This window comes from Psittacula echo (genome assembly GCF_963264785.1).
Source record: "Psittacula echo genome assembly, chromosome: 5".
NCBI classification, from domain to species: domain Eukaryota; kingdom Metazoa; phylum Chordata; class Aves; order Psittaciformes; family Psittacidae; genus Psittacula; species Psittacula echo.
In genome coordinates, this window is record NC_137739.1 from 53,920,616 (window position 1) to 53,943,358 (window position 22,743).

At 53.7% G+C, this 22,743-nt stretch overlaps 1 protein-coding gene across 1 annotated transcript; it reads left to right on the forward strand.

Annotated features, from left to right (window-relative positions):
- Positions 1–10,938: 10,938 nt before the first annotated feature.
- TMEM63C (transmembrane protein 63C) lies at positions 10,939–21,915 on the forward strand (the record flags this gene model as incomplete). The annotated part of the gene is made up of 22 exons (XM_080617975.1): positions 10,939–11,136; positions 11,519–11,598; positions 12,686–12,773; positions 14,926–14,963; positions 15,381–15,523; positions 15,836–15,887; positions 16,333–16,441; positions 16,944–17,017; positions 17,121–17,201; positions 17,333–17,453; positions 17,578–17,711; positions 17,949–18,071; positions 18,558–18,711; positions 19,270–19,376; positions 19,477–19,563; positions 19,954–20,019; positions 20,125–20,287; positions 20,508–20,613; positions 20,820–20,987; positions 21,266–21,381; positions 21,552–21,623; positions 21,703–21,915. The coding sequence occupies 22 exons, from the start codon at positions 10,939–10,941 to the stop codon at positions 21,913–21,915; spliced, it is 2,493 nt and encodes an 830-aa protein (XP_080474101.1).
- Positions 21,916–22,743: the final 828 nt, after the last annotated feature.

Genomic DNA, 22,743 nt, shown 5'->3' on the forward strand with positions numbered 1-22,743 from the left:
GGAGGTGCTGGCCCAGGCAAACCTCCTGGCTGTAGATCTCACCGTAAGCATCATTTGCTCTTGGTTGCCTGAGGTTTGGTTTTATTCTTGCACCAAGGAGCACTGCAGCGAATCAGTGCTGCCTTCCTGAGTCCAAAGCATCCCTCCTGGAGAAGGGGCTTATGGAGGTGGCTGTTATACTGCAGAGGAAGGCCACAGACGTCATCCTGCAGAGAGCCCCACTGGGGGCCAGGGGCTGGGACACCTTCTTGTTCAGAAACCTCTTACATGGAGCTTAGTCTGTCCTAGTGCTAAAAAGCATCCACCCTGCATTTGCACAGTGGTGCTGGGGGGTGGGGGGGGTAAGGAGCTGGGGGCAGTGTTGCAGCCACCACAGGGGGCTGTGGCAGGGGAGGATTTTGCTCTCAAACACTGTGTTGGCTTCAGGTGAGTCCTTGGGGCAGCATGACCCTGCACAGGGTTTCCCAAAGGTGGCTGCAACCTGCCAGTCCTGTGAGCAGAAAAACTTGCTTGACTCCACCGAATGGTGTCACAGTCTTGCCCTCCTGGTAGGTTATGTTGTTTAGATGGTCAGTGGTGGTGGGGCAGGTTTGGGGTGGTGAGTGAGGAGAGAAGAGTGAGAAGGACACACATTTTTTGTCCCAGGAAGAGATACCTCTTGCCTCATCCTGCTGCCTATGCATTGGGTTCCTGTGCCTCTGCACCGTACCTTTCTGTGGGAAGCACTGGGGACAGGGGCAGCAGTGCTAAAGGCAGGCTCACCACCAAGAGGAAGGGGCTCACCATAGGATTTGCATCCCAAGGACTCACCTTAAACCAATACAAGCCATTTGTGACCCTTGGTGGGAGAACAGTGCCAGAGCTTACAGGTGGGGAAGATGATGTTTATTTACACAGTCTTTAAGCAGGTCTGTTTTACTCAGTCGTGCACACACAATCAGTTTGTCATTCATCCCACTCACTCCTGCATTCATACCCACCATCCTCATGAGCACCCCAGTGCATGTGGGCAATACGGGGACACGGGACGCTGGCTGTTCAGTCCTCCTGACCAATCTGGGTATTCATATCTTCATTATATAATAATGACTGACCTCAGCCTCAGTAGCCTACCAGCTTGGTTGCCACTTGTGGTATTGTTCTGCCTGTTTAGAAGATGCGTCTGGTTTCTGGCAGGCTAACGGGACTCACTGGTGTATGTCCTATATGAGGCAGTTGCCATCCTACCAGTGATAAGGTCTTCTGCTGGTGGGTGTCTGTGCCGTGGCCTTAGCAGGGTGTGAGCACAGCATTCATACCAGTGTCAGTGTCTGTGCTACCAGTCTCTCTTCATCCAGCACCTTGGCTTCCTGGAGAGATCTGGTTCCACTCTCTGTGGGTCACAGCCCAAGGACATAGGCACTGTCACAGTGGGGTTACTCTCCTGTGCTGACAGCTGACCGTAAGATGCTGAAGGTGGTGAAACAGCCCTGCCCAGGGATGCTGCTGACGCACACCTGCTCATCTCACAGGCTGCAACCAGCCCAACCTTCTCTTTGCTTTTTGGACATGGAGGCTATGATCTTGAGAGGGAAGGGATTTTGGAGGGCTGTGTCTGTGCTCCCATCTCCTTTGTGCTTATACCCTTTGGCAATGGATATGGTCTGTGATATGCCTGTTCTCCCATGCACTGAGATAGAGGGACAGAGATGTCACCATGCCCTTTGGTGCCCAAACTGCTTCCTCTGGGGCGTGTGCTGAGCTTGGTGCCGGGTGTTGATGATCCTTTCCCAGCCCAAGGTCATTTGTTAGCCATGCTGAGTCAGTGGCAGTGGCTTGGGTTTCCTGGCCTCCCTGTAATTGCAGCCCTGCAAGGTTCATCACTGCAGTCCCACAAGGTGAGACACCAGAGGTTTGCCTCCCTTCGCAGTCCTGAGCACACCAGGGTATGAACCTGATCTTCCCATTATGGCAGTCCTTGTTCTCCCCTCCTGCAGTCTGCCCACATCTCCTTGTGAAAGAAGAAGGATGCAAAGGCAGTCAGGTAGCAGGGATACTTACTTTCTAGGAGACACAGCTTGGCTCTTCAGCCTGGCTTTTCTGCTGGCTTTTCATGGCCACACACATCTCCATCAGCAGCCCTGTGCCCCAGCTGCCACCCACCAGCTGAAATGAGTAATGCTGGAGCAGGACACCAAGGCTGGGTAAGTGCAAGCATGCTGAGAAGCCCAGCTTAGTCATCTGAGAGCTCCCAAGACTTTGTTTTGGTGTTTTGCTACTCCAGCTGTCCGTGCATCCCCTAGTAAATGAGTTTGCTGGCAGGGTGCTTCACGGGAAAGACGAATTTTGAGCAATTGCATTTGCATCAAAGACATGCCTGATTTTTAATTGGAAATCTGATTCTCTGGATTAGTGCCCACCCAACCAGAGAGGAGAAGCATATGGTGGTATATCAACAAAACAAACAGGGCACTGAATATTTAAGGCAAACCTTGCACACTGGAAATGCTGCATAGAAATAATACAACAAATCCCTTTCAATGGCGAATCTTTCATGTTCACTGTGCATTTGCAACCGTCACAAAGAGGAGAAAAAAGGATTGCCTTTCTCTAATGCTCTACATGTTGTCTGACCCTGTTTTAGCATCTTTCTTGTAAGTAAGACCTAGATTAGGTAGAACATATACTGTGATTTCTGCCTCTATGTTATTGCCTCATTTTCCCAATCCTGCCCTCTCCTGTGTTTATTGCTTACTGCTGTTGTCTTCTTCAGGACAGCGGCTCCTCCAAGGGATGCCTATCTGTGGTTGGCATCTAAAGGCACTGCCTCATACACAGCTAATGGGAAGCTCTCCCAGCACCTTCTGGAGGTAAAGGTAACCACCCAGCTCTGTGACTCACAACAATATTTCCTCCTCTGGCCCTTAGAGACTGAGGAAAGCACAATGGCAGTGACATAGTTTGGAACAGGAGCTGGTCTGGTGATGCTGTGGGGTTTGTTTGGACTTTTAAGATACTATTGCAGAGTGCTGTCACTGGAGTGTTGCAAAATGTGGAATACATCTGGTGTGAACATTTAGCTTAGGTGTTTTAACAGTGACTAAGTCTGACCTGCAGTGTCTGTGTGGTCTCTCACTCTGTACTGAGTAAGGAATCTCCTCCAGTTGGAGGGAGATCAAACATGTCCTACAGGTCTGAGTTTAAGCTGTTCCCAGTGTACATGAGCAGAAATCTCCTCTTGCGGTTTCTACTGCATGTGCTGTTCCTAGAATATTTACAAGATTTACTTTCAGCTGGTTGTTCCCAATGGTTATTTTAATGGTAATGCTGCAGCTGTGTAATTTGCATGAGCTTTTCTAAGAGCAGCACCATAAAAGGTGAGATCAGCTGCAACAGTTTAGAAAAGTACCAGTTTGAGTATTTGGAGGTGGCTTTCCATTAGTATCTCAGCGTGAAGGGACAGCTAAAAGGCAAGAGAATGAGCTTGAAATCAGCTTCAGAGGAGCTGTGATATCCTGCAAGGACTGCGTTACACCGTGACATGATGGCTCCTTTGGGCAACTGAATTGGAGGTGCCTAAGAGAGAGGGGACAGAACTGGACTGGTGGCTTCAGGTGTCTTCTGCTCCTGCAGTTTCTCCGTGCAGTAAGACTGTGGCATTGAGACAGCAATGCTGGGTAGGAAAACGAGCTGATTGGGCTGCCTGTATGAAGGTTTGTGTGCAGGAATGCTTGGAGCAAGATTTCACTAGCACCATATCCAGAAGGAGCCCATTGCAAAAGGCCACCAGGAGCAAAATGTCTGCTACTGAGGGAAGGGGGTATCGACAAGGATTTGATAGGGAAAGGCAACCTGTACCAATCCCTATGAAAGTCTGCTTCCTCCCACCATCCTCTGGCAGGATGTGCCAGAGGTGCCTAGGAGGAAGCTGCAGGATCTTACCGCTGGATATTGAAGTGGTGGTGGCAGAGAAGGGATTTGGAGGTTGCTAAGAGTCTCCTTATTTATTTGCTGAAGGTCCCACAGCTCCCTTGGTCAGAGACACACTCTCCATGTTAACAGAAAGGCCATTAATTATTTAGCAGCTGAAAATGCCAGATGGCAATGGCACTGCTGCTTGCAGGAAGAGGGGGGGGAGGGAGATATGCACATGGGGAGAACAGATTGAGAGCATCTCTGTAGGAAAGGGCTGACCCCAGCCAGAGGTCTCAGTGGCCCAGGTGTTTTTGGAGCTGCCTGATGACAAGCAGGAGGCAGGCGAGCCAGGGCAAACAGCTGCCACTGGCCAGAGTGGCCCACTCATTTCCCACAGATCTCCCCTTGCTGGGGTTCCCTCTTCAAGGATTGTTATCCTAATGGGGCCATGCTGGGCCCCAAAGTACTGGACTGGGAGGTAGGCCACAACTCAGGGCACTACAGGAAGGCTTTGCCAGCCCAACCCTCACTTCACACCTAACTGCAGGAATGGCACTTCAGTCCCAAGTCTGCTGGGGTGCCCTTTGGAGCAGTATCAGCTTATCTCAGTTGTTTTGGGAGCCCTGCTAATGGTCAGCTGTCCCAGCTTGGCCTATGCTGTCTCCAGACACCATGGACTGGCCAGATCAATACTTATATGGCTAGGGACCTCCAAGGAGAACTGAAGATGCTGTAGGCAGCATGGGCAGATTTGTAGCAGACACTGAAGCCCATGCCCCAGGTAACAGTGCACCACATGCACCGTAAGAGGGACTCCTGTGAGTCTGCATGTCCTGGGGATCTTGATGCCAGTACTTCAGTGGCTTCTGACGTGGCTTCAAAACATCTATGCAGGTAGCCAGACGCTAGTCTAACCCTTGAGTGGGTGAGCCTCAGGCTGTGGTAGGTTCATAGCCCTGGTCCAAGCACCCCAGCCACTCTTTCAGTGGAGATTTTTCTTTGGACTGGAATTTATGCTTCAGAAATGAAGAAAATAGGAAGTCAGCATCTCTGTGTCTAATTTGAAAACTGCAGGCACCACGGGTAGTTCTCAAGTTCTTCAACCCTCTTCAGAGCCTGGTTTGAGAACCCCTTGGGAATCCCTGGTGTCCCACTGATTGCATTTGTCAGGTTTTCAGAGCCTTTTTTTTCCTCTCTGTCAACTCTGTGTTTGAAAACCTCCCTCTTCCTCAGTAATTTCTTTCCCTGGATGAGGAGGTCAAAGAGAGTGAGTCTCAGACATGTAACCTGTGTCAGCTCCTCCCCCAGCACCCCAGTCCTACGTGCTTTGCTCAGCTGTGGGGTGGAGGTGTCTGGGCTCCTCAAGAGCTTTAGGGCAGGACTAATCTCTTCAAGCAAGAAGCTTCATGGTCTAAGAGAGAGAGGCTGAGGTTACAGCAGTACACATAAAACCACGTGCTACTGTAGTGTCCCATCTGTCATACTGACACAGCAGAAGTAAATGTTTCCCAACAAAAGAAAATCTGTGTAGAGCTCAGAAAGATCCCCTTTCTAAGCCAAGGCATTTTGTATGTGCTCTGCCTGTGCTCACCAAGGACCTCTCAATCAGGTTTCCTTTGGTGTTGAAGAAGAGTTGATCCTGTCTGGGAAAAACGACCATAAACACTTTGCATCTCCAGGTCCCTGGAGGTGCTGTCTGTCTTTGCGTTCTCCATTGCTTAATCGGACTGTGACTCCTGCTGTTCTTCCATCCTGTCCGTGTGGGCTGAGAGCATCCTGCAGCAGGGATCAGCTGTTGCTGGGTGGCTGCAGGGGCTGCAGCACGGTCCCTGTTGTGACTGGAATATAGATAAAAAGGAGGGAGAGGAAATAATGCCCAGTGGCTTGAATACAAGGCTCAGAGGAGTATGTGTTAATAAGTATCCATGCTGAGGTTTCATGTGGCCTTTGCAATGACCGCAATATACTGATAACAATATACTGTGCTCAGCATGTCTGCAGGGCAAGGCACTCATGTAACTAATTCCTTATAAACTTCAGACTGGCCAGATGTTCTTGTCAGGAAGCACAAGTCCCCAAGAATTGGGATGTAGAATAGCTGTAGTTGGAAGGGCCCCCTTGGAGGTCATCTGATAAATGTCCTTGTTCAGGACCAGGCCAACTTCAAAGCATTGTCCTAAGACAATGCTTCTTTGTCTATCTGTTCCTACCCCCCACCAGTAACCTCTGTCTTCCCCTAAGCAGGATTTTTAGCCCTCTAGAATTACCTGCCTAAAAAGTACCAGACATCTGGTACATTGAAAGGAACAGAGGCACCCATCTGTCAGCCTGACCCAGTCTCAAGGGAGGTGTGTTGCCTACCAGGGGCACGGATCAGGGATGTTGCAGAGAGGCTGCCTGCTCTAGTAAGTCCCACTGGCTATTACCCACTTCTAGTGATCCATGTGGATGCTAGTGATGTTGATAGAAGTAGCCTGGAGAACATAAAGAAGGACTACAGAGCCCTGGGAGAGCTGGTTAGGGGCTCTGGAGCTCAGGTTGTCTTTTCATCAATTCTCCAGGATAAAGGAGAGGACCCCAAAAAGACTAGAGAATTGGCCAGGTTAATAAATGTTTAGAACAGTGGTGCCATAGTCAGGGGTTTGGGTATCTTGAACATGGAGCTCAATTTAGTAGGCCGGGTCTACTGGGGGCTGATGGAGCTGGTCTGACAACGAAGGGGAAGAGTGGTTTTGGTCGGAGGCTTGCCAGGCTGGTCAAGGTTTCTTTAAACTAGATGTGTTGGGGGAGGGGGGCACTGTTTCATCCCATCACACCCAGTCAGTTGCCAGCACCTACAATAAATGCTCGGAGCGATGCAGAGATATTCCAGCCTCTCCAGCCAATGAGCCGGCTTCATTTGGAGCTTGGCTCAGATGCCTCTATACAAACACCCACAGCATGGGGAACAAACAAGAGGAATTAGAGATGTGTGCACGTCTACGGGGGTATGATATAGTAGGCATCACAGAAACATGGTGGGATGGCTCCTACGACTGGAGTGTTGGAATGGAAGGTTACAGGCTCTTTAGAAAAGACAGGCCTGGCAGGCGGGGAGGGGGAGTTGCTATTTATGTTAGGGATAGGCTGGAGAGTATGGAACTGTGTCTGGGGGCAGGTGAGCAGTCAACAGAGAGTTTGTGGGTCAGGGTTAAAGGGAGAACACCTATGGGGGACATTATTGTGAGGATCTGTTACAGACCGCCTGATCAAGAGGACTCTGTGGATGAAGTGCTCTATAGACAGATAGGAACAGCCTCACGCTCACAGGCCCTTGTTCTCATGGGGTACTTCAACCACCCTGGTATCTGTTGGAGGGACGGTACGGTCCGGCACAAGCAATCCAGGAGGTTCCTCAATTGTGTGGAAGACAACTTCCTTCTGCAAGTAATAGAGGAGCCAACAAGGAGAGGTGCCATGCTTGACCTCGTGCTCACCAACAGGGAAGGGATGGTTGGAAACGTGCCACTCCAGGGCAGCCTTGGTTGCAGCGATCACAAGATGGTCGAATTCAAGATCCTCAGGACAGTGAGAAGAGCGTGCAGCAAGCTCACTGCCCTGGACTTCAAGAGAGCAGACTTTGGCCTCTTCAGAAACCTGCTCAGTAAGGTTCCATGGGATATAGCCCTAGAGGGCAGGGGAGCCCAAGACTGTTGGTTGGTATTCAAGGATCACCTGCTCCAAGCTCAGGAGTGTTGCATCCCGACTAGAAGGAAGTGCAGCAGGAGGGCCAGGAGACCTCCTTGGATGGATAAGGAGCTGCTGAGGAAGACTCGAAGGAAAAAAGAGGCTTATAAAAGGTGGAAGCAAGGACAGGCGGCCTGGGAAGAATACAGGGATGTTGTCCAGGAAGCTGGGGACAAGCTTAGGAAAGGTAAGGCCCAGTTAGAATTAAAATTGGCTAGGGATGTTAAGGATAGCAGGAAGGGATTCTATAGGTACATTGCAAATAAAAGACAGACTAGGGACAACGTAGGCCCCCTCCGGAAGCTATCAGGAGAACTGGCTACCCTGGATTTGGAGAAGGCTGAGGTTCTTAATGACTTCTTTGCTTCGGTCTTCACTGGCAAAGGCTCTGACTGCACCACCCGAGTTTTGGAAGGCGGACGCAGGGACTGTGAGAATGAAGACCTTAGGCCCACTGTAGGAGAGGATCTGGTTCGAGACCATCTTAAGAACCTGAACGTGCACAAGTCCATGGGACCTGACGAAATCCATCCACGGGTTCTGAAGGAGCTGGCGAATGAAGTTGCTAAGCCACTGGCCATCATATTTGAAAAATCATGGCAGTCAGGTGAAGTTCCCGACAACTGGAAAAAGGGAAATATAACCCCCATTTTCAAGAAGGGGAAAATGGATGACCCAGGGAACTACAGACCAGTCAGTCTCACCTCTGTGCCTGGCAAAATCTTGGAGCAGATTCTCCAGGAAGGCATGCTAAGGCACATGAAAAACAAGGAGGTGCTTGGTGACAGCCAGCATGGCTTCACTAAGGGGAAATCCTGCCTGACCAATTTGGTGGCCTTCTATGATGGGGCTACAGAACTCATGGACAGGAGTAGAGCAGTTGATGTCATCTACCTGGATTTGTGCAAAGCGCTCAACACTGTCCTGCATGACATCCTTGTCTCTAAATTTGAGACACATCAATTTGATAGGTAGACCACTCGGTGGATAAAGAACTGGCTGGATGGCTGCACGCAAAGAGTTGTGGTCAATGGCTCGATGTCCGGCTGGAGACCAGTAACGAGTGGTGTCCCTCAGGGATCGGTGTTGGGACCGGTCTTGTTCAACATCTTTGTTGGTGACATGGACAGTGGGATTGAGTGCGCCCTCAGCAAGTTTGCCAATGACACCAAGCTGTGTGGTTCGGTTGATACGCTGGAGGGAAGGGATGCCATCCAGAGGGACCTCGACACGCTTGTGAGGTGGGCTGATGCCAACCTCATGAAGTCTAACCATGCCAAGTGCAAGGTCCTACACAAGGTGAGAGCAATCCCAGGCACAGCTACAGGTTGGGCAGAGAAGAGATTCAGAGCAGCCCTGTGGAGAAGGACTTGGGGGTGTTGGCTGATGAGAAAATGAACATGAGCCGGCTTCAGTGTGCGCTCGCAGCCCAGAAAGCCCAACTGTATCCTGGGCTGCATCAAGAGGAGCGTGACCAGCAGGTCGAAGGAGGTGATCCTGCCCCTCTACTCTGCTCTCGTGAGACCTCACTTGGAGTATTGTGTGCAGTTCTGGTGTCCTCAACATAAAAAGGACATGGAACTGTTGGAACAAGTCCAGAGGAGGGCCACGAGGATGATCAGGGGACTGGAGCACCTCCCATATGAAGACAGGCTGAGAAAGTTGGGGCTGTTGAGCCTGGAGAAGAGAAGGCTGCGTGGAGACCTCATAGCAGCCTTCCAGTATCTAAAGGGGGCCTATAAGGGTGCTGGGGAGGGACTATTCATCAGGGACTGTAGTGATAGGACAAGGGGTAATGGGTTCAAACTTAAACAGGGGAAGTTTAGATTGGATATAAGGAAGAAATTCTTTACTGAGAGGGTGGTGAGGCACTGGAATGGGTTACCCAGGGAAGTTGTGAATGCTCCATCCCTGGCAGTGTTCAAGGCCAGGTTGGACAGAGCCTTGGGTGGCATGGTTTAGTGTGAGGTGTCCCTGCCCATGGCAGGGGGGTTGGAACTAGATGATCTTAAGGTCCTTTCCAACCCTAACTATTCTATGATTCTGTGATTCTAGCCTAACTTGCAGCCTTTTCAGAAGAGACTTTAGAAACCCAACCTGGTTGCTGTTTTGAAAGCCACCTAACAACCTATTAATGGACCATCATGAGAGCACCCTGAGGACGTCCCCTGTGTCCCAGGGTGTCTCTCACCCTAGCGATGTGGTTGGCCTCACCACAGTCATAGCTGTCCTCCTCTGAAGGCCATGCAGCTCTACAGGGACCAGGAGCAGCTGGCTGAAGGTGCTGGTGAGGGGCTCCAAAGTACAGGAGCAGGCAGGCAGGAACACGCGGAGAAGACTCTGGCCCTGATGTCCCCACGCGGTGTTTGTTAGTGTGTGCTGTGCTCATTCCCTCTCCTGTCCTTCTGGTGAGTGCAGTGGCCATTCAGCACTGTTTTGGCACACAGGCCTGTGACATCCCCATGATTAATAGTCATGCTGGCTGCTGTATGGTGTTTCTTCCCAGGGATCTCAAGTGCTGCAGGTTTGGAGAGGATCCTCTTCTACTTAAAGCATGGTGATAGGAAAGGTTTTTGGAAACAAGCCACAGTCTTGTCTATTAATAGTGTTTACTGTCAGTGAGGACTGTAGCCTGTGGTATCAGCTCCTGGGAAAGTGGAGGGAAACCTGAAATTTAAGGTTTTGAGAAGCTGATTCTTCTGAAGACATCAAGATATCTTGGAAGGAGCAATTCTGCTCTGATGGAAAGACTGGAGGTCCCATGACCCCAAAGTCACACAGATTGTGATGCTGGAGGGGAAGGGAGGGCTTAGGGATGCTTTACACACAGTAGATACCTGCCAGTGGGGAGCAAAGCAGGCACAGCTCCAGCAACCCAGTTGTTAACATCATTATTGTTCTTATTCTCAGAAACTCATCCAAATGCTTTGGCTCCTCATTCCTGCCTGCTGACCACACCAGGGTGGCCATGACTCAACCAGCTTTCAGGACCAAGGGGCAGAGGTGTTGAAAGACCTGTCTCAGGTGTGATGGAGACAACCAAATAGCATGGGGTTTAATGGGGTGGGGAAAGGGAAGGAGGTACTGTGAGGTTTCTACAGCATCACCTACTGCCCTTTGTCCCATAGCCCCATCCCGGGAAAAAGTAGGACCAGGGAAACTCCAAGGTCACCAGCCAGGCTGCTCCCCTACCTGCCCTTAGGGAGCTACTCAAACCTTGCTGGGGGACCTGGAAGAGCCACGGCCCCCTTTGAAGCAGAAGCTTCTCCATCTGCACCCCTGTCCCTGTCTTGCAGGGTGAGGCCAACAACACCACTGATGGAGAGCGTGTACTCAGTGGAGCCAGCACCTGAGGGTGCCAGCCCCACCTCGCTGGATGTGCTCAGCTTCCTCGACACACTGGTGAACAGCACAGAGGAGCAATGCTTCAGTGCCCGCTCCCGCAGCACTGTCCTGGAAGGGCTGCCGTTCGGTGGTGTGCCCACCGTGCTCGCCATCAACTTCATCCTCTGGCTGGTGAGTGTGCCGGGAGGGTGCCACTTTATGGTACCACAGTCTCTGTGGTGTCAAAGACTGGCTGTGAGCATGGGGGTGTGTGTGTTATGGGTGCACTTGAAGCCACATGCAAGAGCAGCCTGTGCGTTAGTGCATCTGACTGACTGGGGGAACAGGAGTTATGTGCAGGGGACCAAGAGCTTTGCCCACATCCTGGTGGGCAGCAAGTGGCACTGGGGCAGCAGTTGTGAGATCAGGGACTGGAGCAGTTTGGCTTGAGCCAGGAGTGTTGCTGCAGCTTGGGCTCAGGTGTGAGAAAACAGAAAGGTGGGATGTAAGGAGAATGCACCAGGTGAGACCTCACAGCAAAACCCTTCACTTCTCCTCTTCCATCTTCTTCCAGCTTCTCCTCCTGATCTTCTCCTGCCTTCGGAAAGCAGCTTGGGACTACGGGCGCCTGGCGCTGCTGATGGACAATGATAGGTGAGGAGGATGCAAGACCACCACTGGTGATGTCTCTAGCCTTTCCAAGAGGGCTGGCACTGCAGGGTGGCCCACGGAGAAGCTCAGCAGGTGTTCCCATCCCTCCTTCCCACTGGGAATTGCCTGGCTGCTGTTGCCCATGGAGGTACAGGCACTCTTTTCTGCAGGGAGAGGGAAAACCTAGGCCAGCTTTGATTCCCTCTTGAAGACATTGTCTGGTGACTGTGCTCTTGATGCAGAGAGGGCACTGTCATGGGCAGGACAGAGGCCCAAGAGCTGCTTTTGAGTGAGGACTGAGCTGCTGCCTCTCCCGCTGCTGCTCTCTTGGGATAAGCAGGGCTGGCCAGCCCAAGGAGGCAGACCCACAGCCGTCATGCTCCTCATGTCACAGGGCAGCTTGCCTGGCCCAGTCTTCAGGATACGTGCAGAATTTCACCGAAACCACAGATGATCTGGTGCAAGCAGAGCCCAGACCAATTTCCATGCGTGTTGTGCTGCCCGCAGCTGCCTGTCAGAGCACAGCTTGCCCCAGGCAGCAAAGCAGCTTTGCACAGATGGGTGGTGTCTGCAAGGCTGGGCAGCCCACAGGAGCCAACTCTGTAAAATGCCTTTTCCTGCCTTCTCCCCTCTCCAGCTCTCTTTGGCCTCAGGCTCTGGAGCTGGGTCTGGCAATAGACAGACATGTTTCCATCCACCAGGGAGGTGAAAGGGGCAATTAAGACTTAAAATGCAAACTCAGATTACATTCCTTGTTACTGTAACACCATTTGGGAGGGCTGAAACTAGTGGAACAGAAAAAATATAGTACAGCAGCCACTTGTTCTTGACCTAAGTCATATTCTTCATGGGCCACCCCGCTGTGGGCCAGGGCCACAGAGAAGCTGCAGAAAATTGTCAGCACAGAGGCAGCAGATTGCAGCACCCGCCCCAAGCCCAGTGGTGGTTGCTGGTCCAGCCCCAGTGCAGGGTGAGGGGAGAGGGAAGGTGTTTCCTCAGCTGCTCCCTAGAAGTCTGTTCAAGGGCACTCATCCTCTCCTGTCTGCTGCTTCTTTCCTGCCTCACCTCTCTGACCTTCTCCTCACTGCAGTCTGACGTCACTTTTCTATGGAGAGCAGAGTGAGAAGGAGAAGTCCCCATCGGAGAGCAGCCCCCTGGACACTGACAATAAGGACATGGTAAGTGTTGGTGGCCGTGGCAATGGGAGCCCCAGCTGGGCTTGTCCCTGCCCAGCCCATGCTGCTCTTCATCAGAAACCCAGCTCCAAAGTCAAATGGGAAAAATTAAACACTCCAGCGCAGGGTTTCCTGCTTAACACCTGTTAGCAGCAGTTTCTTTGTCCTGGCTTGTTTCGAGGCATCTACCTTGAATTGCAGCTAGGAGGGGATGCTCCTGCCAAGGCAAGCATCTGCTGGTTGCAGGGACCTAGTCAGATGCATGGCCAGAGCCTCTTTGTATGCCTGCAGGAACCTTTCTGGTCCCCACAGGTCAGAGTCCCCTGGATCACACCTCTGCCTCTGCTGGTATCATCTTTTTTAAGTCATCCTTTTTTTTCTCTCTACCACACCAGGCATGAACCAGGCTTTGCTGGAAACAGGCACAGACAGGCACATTTTGCTGTCTGTCTCTTTCTCTTTATTTTTTGGCAGCAGAAACTCAGAAATCAGTGACTATGTGTGACTATGAAAAGAATTACATGACTTACTAAAAATAACTAGGCAGGAAAGGTAAAGAAGCAAAATCCTTGCAGGTGGCAGGAGTCTTGTTTAAAGGCTCTGTACCGGATACTCTGGGCAAATAAATATCGCTCATCAAAAACTAAGGGAGAAGGACCACAGGGAAAGCCAGAAGAGCTAAAGAGCAGATTGAGGGAGATTATTAGAAGCAGGAAGACATCCTTTTAGGAGCCAAACTGTTCCCAAATGAGAAAAATCTAAATTTTGCCAGGTCAGATTTGAAATGCACTAAGGGGGGTGAGAAGAACAGATTTGAGGAGAAATTTGTAGAGAGCATAAAAGCAAGTATGGGATTTTTTCTCACAAATGAAGAACAGGAAACCTGCCAGAGGGTTTGTAGGGCTGATTGATAGATGTTGAAGATAGAAAAGGCTTGCTGGAGAAGGTGAGAATGTGGTGGGAAAGCTTAGTAAATGTTTGGTCCCTGTATCCAGTGAGGAAGAGCTTGAACAAATTCCTGCCTGGGAGCCCTTCTCTGTGAGGAAGCACCAAAGCAACCCTCCAGCAGCAGGATTGGAGGATAAGGTTGCAATAAAAGCAGCCTGACAAATACTCGCTACCATCACAAATTCCTGGTAGCAGGCACAGGACTTCTCACTCCCCCTGAGACGAATAGCCAAGCTACTGACCTCAGTGTCCGTCCTCTCTCCTGCACGTGGGGATCCTAGAGAAGTGGGAACCAGCTCATAAATGCTGGTTTTCAGGAGGGTTTCTGGAAATTCAAGAAATTACATTCCAGGAAAGTTGGGGTCTGCATGAGCAGCCTCCAAGACATGGTTCAGCAGAGCAGAGCCCCAGAGTGGGGTACAGGAGGGAAGTCAGCCCGGTTGTGGTAAGGGGGTGTTAGTTCCCCGTGGAGCTGTTGAGGGCACAGGGATGTCTGCACTTCCAAAGCCTCCAGCTGCAGTTAAGCAAACTAAGCTGAGCTGTGGGGTAGCAGAGAAGGTCCTGGCATGAGTAAAGGTAGGGGATGGAGAGGAGGAAGAAGCTGCCAGCTCTCACAGAGCAGGGTAAGGGAATTCTGCAGCAGGCTGCCTGGGGTCTGTGCTGTCCAAGCCAAGCATAAACCCTCCAGAACGGGGTGAAGAGGAGGTGCCAGATGGCTGAGTGGTATTCTGTACAGCCATGACTGCGAGGACATTGAACTTGCATGAACTTCAGTGTTGGCAGAACTTAAAATAACGCACAGGGGAGAAAACCCCTAATATCACATATACAATGACAGAGAATAAGCTATTACACAAGATCTTAGTGCTTCTATATCACTCTACAGCAGTGCCAGCTCAGCGCTCAGTAGTAGCCAAAAAAGCGCATTGCACGTTAGGGGCTGCCAGGGAGGGGAGCAGAGGAGGATGTTGCTGGAAGCCAGGAGCCTGTGTTGCAGTGGTGCCCCGTGTTTCCCGTTCCTCTCAAGGCAGCTGCCTTTGCCACCGCTGCAGATGAGCGACTGGGCTGAGCATCCCAGAATTAGGGGCTGAGCCCCAGCACCGCACCACCTCTGCATGTGTCCCCAGCATGTGTCAAGCCCTGGATCCTCACCAGTGAGGTTTTGAGGTGGTCACCCCTGGCTCATCCTGACTCTTTTTCTTTCCAGGGATTCTGCTCCTGGCTCCTTTCTATCTACCAGATGAAGTAAGTGTGTGTCCCTTGCATCACAGCCATGCCCCACCACTTGCCCGTGGGGAGCTGATGCCCACAGGGGTTGGCCCATCACCTGGAGCTGCTGGGACCAGTGGCAGAGCAGAGCCCTCTTAAAGCATCCTCTCCACAGAGATAGCAGAGGATTCACCTCTGTGTTTTCTCCTGGCCCTTGATCCTATCCCAAAGAAAAGGGCTTCAACCTCTTCTGGTAGGAGCTGGTCCTGTAATGGGGTGACAGCCCAAGGGCTGCTTGTGTCCCTCATCCACTCTGTGCCCAAATACCATGTGCCACAGGCAGGATGCCATCAGTTGATGTGGGTTATGTGAGGCTGAAGCAGCCAGGGTCCCCAGGGTGGGAGGTGATGAGTAGGCACCACCAGTGCTCACCCCCACCTGCCTCTCCCCCAGGGACGAGGAGATTCAGAGCAAGTGTGGGATCGATGCCACTACCTACCTGTCCTTCCAGCGGCACCTCCTGGTCCTGCTGATGCTGGTCTGTGTGCTCTCCGTGGCTGTCATCCTGCCTGTCAACTTCTCAGGGGACCTCCTGGGTAGGTGCTTCCCCAGCTTCGGCATGGCTCAGGACTGTGGTGCAGGCTCCCCAGCCTCAGGGTGAGCTCTGTGCTGCTGGGACAGAGGGCAGAAGAACCTCTCCATCAGGAGCCCCCATGTGAGCAGGAACCCACCATTAGCTGTTGGACAGAGGAATGCAAAAGTCAGGGAGCTCCAGGGCAGCAAGGGCTTGGTGGAGACCTTGGGAGGTGGAAAAGGAGGGAGCAAAGACCAGAGCCATTAACCCTGCGAGCATGGGCATTCATACCGCACTGTTCCCTTAACATCATGCTTCTCCTCTTCCCCTGCAGGACACAATCCCACCCACTTCGGCCGGACAACCATCGCCAACATCCCGACACAGTACGTGGCTCCCATGTCCAGGGAGGGCTGTGGGTGCTGCCACTATGGTGGGCACTGCTCAGAGCACTGAGGCACAGTGCTGGTCATAGCCCCATGCCAGGGACAGAGACAGGTCCATGTGAGCAGCATGCTGCTTGCAGTAGCCCTCATGTCTTTCTGCATCACATATGAGCACAGCTGTGGTGGCCAGCATGCTGGCACTGCTAACTGCACCCTGCTGCCAGCAGAAGTGCTCTTAGGGGTGCAGGATGGCTTCAGCTCTATAGTAGCTCAGCTAACACCCTGACACTGCCCCTCTTGTCCCCGGAGTGAGGGTTCAGCAGCCAGCTCAGGGAGGTCCCACTGGGTGGCTGGAGTGGTCAAACATGAGACTCTGACTGCCAGACTGGTCTGAATGCCACATGCCTGGCACAGTGCTCACTGATCTCCTCTTCCCCTCCTCCAGGGACCGTCTCCTGTGGCTGCACAGCATCTTTGCCCTCATCTATTTCATCCTCACAATCCTCTGCATGGCCCACCACTCTGTGCATCTTGAATACAGAGAGAATGAGAAGGTGAGCAGCCACCCCTCCTCCAGCCCTGCCTCCTTCAGTGCTAAGGGACAACTTTATGCTTTGTGGAAAGGATGGTCCCAGTCGGCAGGGAGAGCTTTAGAAACAGCCTGGGCCTGGGCCAGCAGGCAAAGAGATGGCTGGTTTTCTCCAGCTTCTGGAGAAAATCTGGCCACCTGGTGGCAGATCTTTCTCCTTCTGCCTTGTGTCTTGAGATTGAAGTTCTGCTGTGTTTGTCTGGGAGGTGGCAGTGTCCAGCTATGTCCCCAGCATCTGGGATGAGCACAGAATCGCAGAATTATAGAATGGTTAGGTTTGGAAAGCACCTCAAGATCATCTAGTTCCAACCCCCTGAGCACTGAGGAGATCTGTGCTCACCTCCAGCGTGGCAGTTGGTGCTCTGGCTCTCTTCTGCCTTCCCAGTGGCTGGGCGAGCAGGATAGCAGTGAGATGCTCCACAGATCCCTTGCCCACCTGTCCCCTCTGCCCCTTCTCTTTCCCCCAGGTTGCCCGGACGCTGATGGTTACCCACATCCCCAAGGAGATCACGGACCCTTCCCTTATCATCAAGCATTTCCAGTGAGTAGTGGTGCACCCTTCTGGGTGGCTGGCAGGCAGGTGGGAAAGGCTGTCCTCGTCCCTGCCCCTGCCTCTTTGTGCCACTGTGTCTCTGTGCCCACAGTGAGGCTTATCCCAGCTGCACCGTCACCAATGTCCAGTTCTGCTTCGATGTGCGCAAGCTGATGAAGCTGGATGCAGAGAGGTGAGTGCTAGCAGGTCCCCATTGCCTCTGCAGGTGGGGGTACTGCTCCTGCCCACCATGTTGAGGGATGCAGTCTGCCTGTCTATCTCCCACTTCCCAAATGAACCTTTCCCCTGTTGACTTCCCGGTAGGCGCAAGGCAATGAAAGGGCGGCTTTACTTCACCACCAAGGCGCAGAAAGAGGGGAAGATCATGATCAAAACCCACCCGTGTGCCCGCATCTTCTGCTGCCGCTTCTGTGGGTTTGAGCAGGTAGGAGGGTGTGGGCAGGGCTGCGGGCAGGCACAGGCAGGCTGCCACCACAGGCAAGGCAGAGCATGCAGCTTGCCCGTGCCCCAGTCCAGCTAGTGCGGCAGAGCCTCGTCTGCTCCCACAGGTGGATGCTGAGCAGTACTATGGGGAGCTGGAGGAGAAGCTCACAGATGAGTTCAATGCTGAGCGCAACCGCATCACGCTCAAGCGACTTGACATGGCCTTTGTCACCTTCCAGGACGAGCGGATGACGGCTGTGTGAGTACCTCTCGTGCAATGGCATGGGGATGTCCCCCAGCCTGGTGGCCACTGCTGCTGGGGAACTGGGTCACCTTGCCCACTTCCCCAGCCAAAGCCAGGCAGTGGATCTGTCTCCTGGGTGTCTCTGCCATCTGCAGAGATGGCTGCTCTTTTGGGGCTGCAGGAAGAGTCTTAGAAGAAGGTTCAGGGGTAGCCCTTTATCTGGGCCTGACCCCTGGCTCCCTCGTCCTGCAGGATTTTGAAGGACTACAGCCACATCCGCTGCCGCAAGCACCCCCAGCAGTCCTCTGTCACCACCGTGGTCAAGTCACATCACTGGGGCATTTGCTATGCCCCTGCACCCAGCGATATCATCTGGTGAACCCCTGTGGTTGGATGGAGGGAGGGGGGAGAGCAGTCAGGGGGAACTTGTGCCTGTACCTATAGGGAGCCCACATAGCTGTAAAGAACCTGTGCCCGTATCTATAGGGCACTTCCCCAGGGTGGCAGGAGCCGATAGTCCCTCCTGTGATGACAGCAGAAGTCAGCAGGGGTGGCTGGGGTGATCACCTAACAGGGGTCAGGGCTTGGTCAGGCAAGATGTGGGCTGATTGCCAGGCTCTGGTTTCTCCAGCTTCACTTCAAAGCCTCCTGGTGGTACAGATTCCCCCTGTGGCCATTCTCTAGTCCTGGGGGCTCTGCAGGTATCAGCACAGCAGTGCAGGATAGGTGAGCTCAGAGCAGTGGCTGCCAGGATGGCTGGCGCAGGTAGTGGGAGGCAGAGGCTCAGGGAGCTGGGCTGAGATACCCAGGATGCACGGCTTTTCCTCCACACCATGTCCTAGTCATGCTTTCCTCTCACAGGGAGAATTTATCAGTCCGTGGCACATCCTGGTGGGTGCGATTCATCCTCCTTAATATCTGCCTCTTCGTCCTTCTCTTCTTCCTCACCACGCCAGCCATCATTGTCAACACTATGGACATGTTCAATGTCACACACCCCGTGGAAAGCCTCAAGGTAGTCCCTGGGGCCCCATGCCAGCTTTCCCAAAAGGTTTCCATTTCCATGCTTGCCCATGATGGGGAGAGGGCATCTATGATGGCCCAAGAAAATGAGCTATCACTGGGATGGGTGCTGATGAGGGGCAAGGAGTGGTCATGCCCCTGGCTTGCCATCCATCCTCTTCTTGTGTTTCCAGTGGCAGAGCCCCGGGCACCTGTGCAAATTTGAGCTTTCTTAGTGGTGTCCTTTGAGGAGGGCAGGTTGGTGTCCGTGTGAGAGAAGAGGGGTGGGAAGAGCTCCAGGAGATGTTAGGAGCTGCCAGCAGCACATCTCCTTCCTGCTTATTGACCTGTGAGCTGCTGGACAGGCACTGGGGCTCAGAGCACACCCATGGTGCCTTTGGCTGGCCTCAACCTCTTATCTCCTGAAGCAAGTGTCCCTGATCAGAGAGTGGATGCCCCAGCCTGCCCCTTGTACACACCATGCTGTGCCAGGAGGCCTGGACAGCTGTCTCCAACACAACTGAGCTCTGGCAGGCTCCTGAAGGGATATCCGGTACCTCTCCTCCTGCAGAACCCCATCATCACCCAGTTCTTCCCCACGCTGCTGCTCTGGGCCTTCTCTGTCTTCTTGCCCTTCCTCGTCTACTACTCGGCATTCTTCGAGTCACACTGGACAAGGTAACAGGGCTGACTCCCCCAGGGCTGCAGTAGATGCTCCCCATCAGCTGCTCTGCCATAGAGAAATGCAATGTTTTTGTCTTGCCTCCCCTCTCTGCAGGTCAAGTGAAAATCAGCTCACCATGCACAAGTGCTTCTTATTCCTGGTGTTCATGGTCATCATCCTGCCCTCGCTGGGGCTGAGCAGGTACAGACCACCCTCTCCACTGCTCTCCCTGCTCCCTGGCAAGGACAGAAAGATTCCCTGCAGAGGAGGAGGGAAGGGGGGCAGCTTGCCAGGCTGCCATGGCTGACCCTCGGGTGCTAGTGGAGTCCTGCTTGGGGTCAGCCCTTCAGCAGATCCTGAAAGGACGAGGTCAGGTGTCTGCATAGCCCCAGCTATGGCAACCCTGACCATCCAGGAGGCAAGCACCCATGCTGTGGTGGTCGCCTGTGGCAGAAGGGGCTGTTCTGGCAGTGTAGGGTCCAAGGGGTCTCACCTGCCAAGGGCAGGGCAAAGCACACACCCTCTGGGTGTCCCCCACGTCACTCTGCAGCTCCCCCTCTCTCTGAGTTGCTCCTCTTCTCCCCGCTCCAGCCTGGACCTTTTTTTCCGCTGGCTCTTCGACACCCACTTTCTGGACCAGGCTGATGTCAAGTTCCAGTGAGTAGCCAGGAGCTCCTGAACCTCCTGGAGCACCCGACAAACCAGCCCAGCGCGGCTCTCCTGGCCGCCTGCCCGCTCTCACCCTCTGCGCCCCTGGGGCAGGTGCGTTTTCCTCCCAGACAATGGCGCCTTCTTTGTCAACTACGTGGTCACCTCGAGCCTGATCGGGACAGCAATGGAGCTGCTGCGCATCCCGGGCCTCCTTGTCTACACTGCCCGCCTCTGCTTCGCCAAGTCTGAGCCCGAGCGGCTCCACATCAAGCGGGTACGTGGCTCTGCTCATCTCTGAGCCTGCACAATCCTCGGGCACAGCATGGATGTGCTAACTGGAAACTCAGGCTGTCTGGGTCCTATGAGGAGACTTGTGGGGACTTCTGGCCTCATAGAGGCTAGCAGGGGAAGACAGCCTTGTTGGCCGGGATGCAAAGGCAATTGCAGCCTTTGCAGCAGCAGAGGCAGTAATGATGCTGTTGGTTGTGCCCCAGAGCCAAGCCTATCAGTTCCAGTTTGGACTGGAGTATGCCTGGACCTGCTGCATCTTCTCTGTCGTCATGACCTACAGCATCACCTGCCCCATCATTGTCCCCTTTGGTGAGTATGATCCATGGCCCATGGTCCTGCTGCCCCTGGATGTGCAAACAGCCTGTCTCAGCCACCAGCAGTGGTGTGGGAGCACAAGCTTCCTGTATGGTACAGGAAGGCACCCTTGGGCATCGTCCCCTGGGCCTGCTTTGCTGTCCCTGCGACCTGCCTGTCCCCATTATCCTCCCCTCAAAGGCCCCTCTTCCTCCTGCCAGGGTTGCTCTACATGCTGCTCAAGCACATGGTTGATCGGTACAACATCTACTATGTGTACATCCCCACCAAGCTGAACCAGCGCCTCCACGTCGCCGCCATCAGCCAGGTCGTGGTGGCCCCCATCCTCTGCATGTTCTGGCTGCTCTTCTTCTCCGTCCTGCGCCTTGGTAGGGAAAGGCTGGGACTGCCTCTGCCGCTGCTGAGGGTCGCATCGGATGCTTGGGCAAATGAGCCGCTGGTGTCACCCCTGAGTTAGGCTTTACCTGGAGGGTGGGAAGGGGGAAGATGTGATGGAGACCTGGCAGATGAGGGGAGTGTCAGATAGAGTGCTGGAAAGTGGGTTGAGAGCTTGTAACACCCAAATCAAGCACCAGTGTGAGGCTCAGCTGGATGTGCAGCAGGTCCTTGGAGGCTTATGTGCTTCCCCAGTGTCTCTGTGCTCTAGGTCCTACACGCCCTGTCACCCTCTTCACCTTTGTGGTCCTCCTCTCCTGCATTGTCTTCTCCTTCTTTGGCCTCTGCCTGAAGAAGCTGCAGCCGCGGAAACCCTCCAGCTACCAGGTGAGCACAGACAGCCACCCATCCTGTTCCTTCACCCCACTGCATCCCTTCCCTGCCTCTCTGGGCTGCATTTGCCTTGGGGAGCCTGAGGAGGTGCCCTGTTGCCCCCCTGACTTCATCTGGGGACCCCCAGACCATCATTTCTTTCCTCCTGACTTCCCTCTCCCCAGATGTCTGACCAGTCCGAAGGCGCCTTCAATGATGTGGAGCGGAGCAGCGTTTCCTCCACCCCCAACTCCAATGTAAGTATCCCTCCTCAGCCCCACCACAGTCACACCCTTTGCTCCTTGGGCCCTGACTCCCCACTGCCCCCTGGGGCAGCTCTTTGTGGCCGCGGTCCTGCAGGAGCCTGAGCTGAGCCTGACGCCGGCGGCCTCCCCGGCACACCAGTCCTATGGCACCATGGGGAACCACCTGGAGCCAGCAGAGGATGGGGAGGACGAGGCACTGCAGAGCTTTGAGACAGAGCTGGAGACAGTGGAGGGCGAGTACAGGAGTGGCCCCGTGATGGAGAGCCAGGCCCGCTACCAGTGAGCATCCCCACTGCCGGGGTGAGGACCAGCCGTACCCAGAGCAGAGGAGAAGACTGGAAGACGTGCCAGGGGGCAAGAAGGCAGGGGCCTTCCCATCACTGGTGGGGGCCACCTCAGGACAACAGGGCTGATGTTGGAGACCCCATTGTATGGGAGGTGGTGGGAGGCTCTGACGGTCCCTCCAGCTGCCTGGACTGGCTCAGTGCCTGCCTCATGCTCCCCTATCCCCACCTGCCTCTTCCAGCCCATCGTGGAGAAGATGGGGTGCAGTGGTATGGGGAGAGGTTGTTTATGAGAGGCCATGCTTTTGGGGGCAGGAAGGAGGCCCTGGCCCCTCCGTGAGAAGGAAGCAGCCCAGACAGCTGAGATGAATGTGCCTGCTGCCACTCTATTCCGCGGGTCCCCAGTGGCAGGGGACGGCCACCCCTAACCCTTGCTTCACACCCTGCCTACTCATTTCTCATGGTGGCCACCCGGCTGCCTCCCCTGGTGCCGGCTGTGCAGGCGTGTGGCCACCCCTGCTGCTGCCCCCATGGCTTTGTCCATTAAAGCAGGGACTGCCAAGATCCGTGTGCTTTGGTGTAGGAGGCGAGTGCCCTGGGCTGCTCCCGCACTGGCTCTGCCCCAAGGCAGGCATCAAAACAAAGGCAGGCATCAAAGCAAGGCGAGCTCTTCCCTGGCCCTCCCACTGCATCCCTTCAGCCTGCTGCACCATGCCTGTGCTCTTGGGTCTTTGGGGAGAAATGGGAGGTCAAGGGAGGAGCGTGTTTAATGGCTGTGAAGGCAGCTCCTCATCATCCCACTCACCCTGGCAGCATCCCTGTTGTGC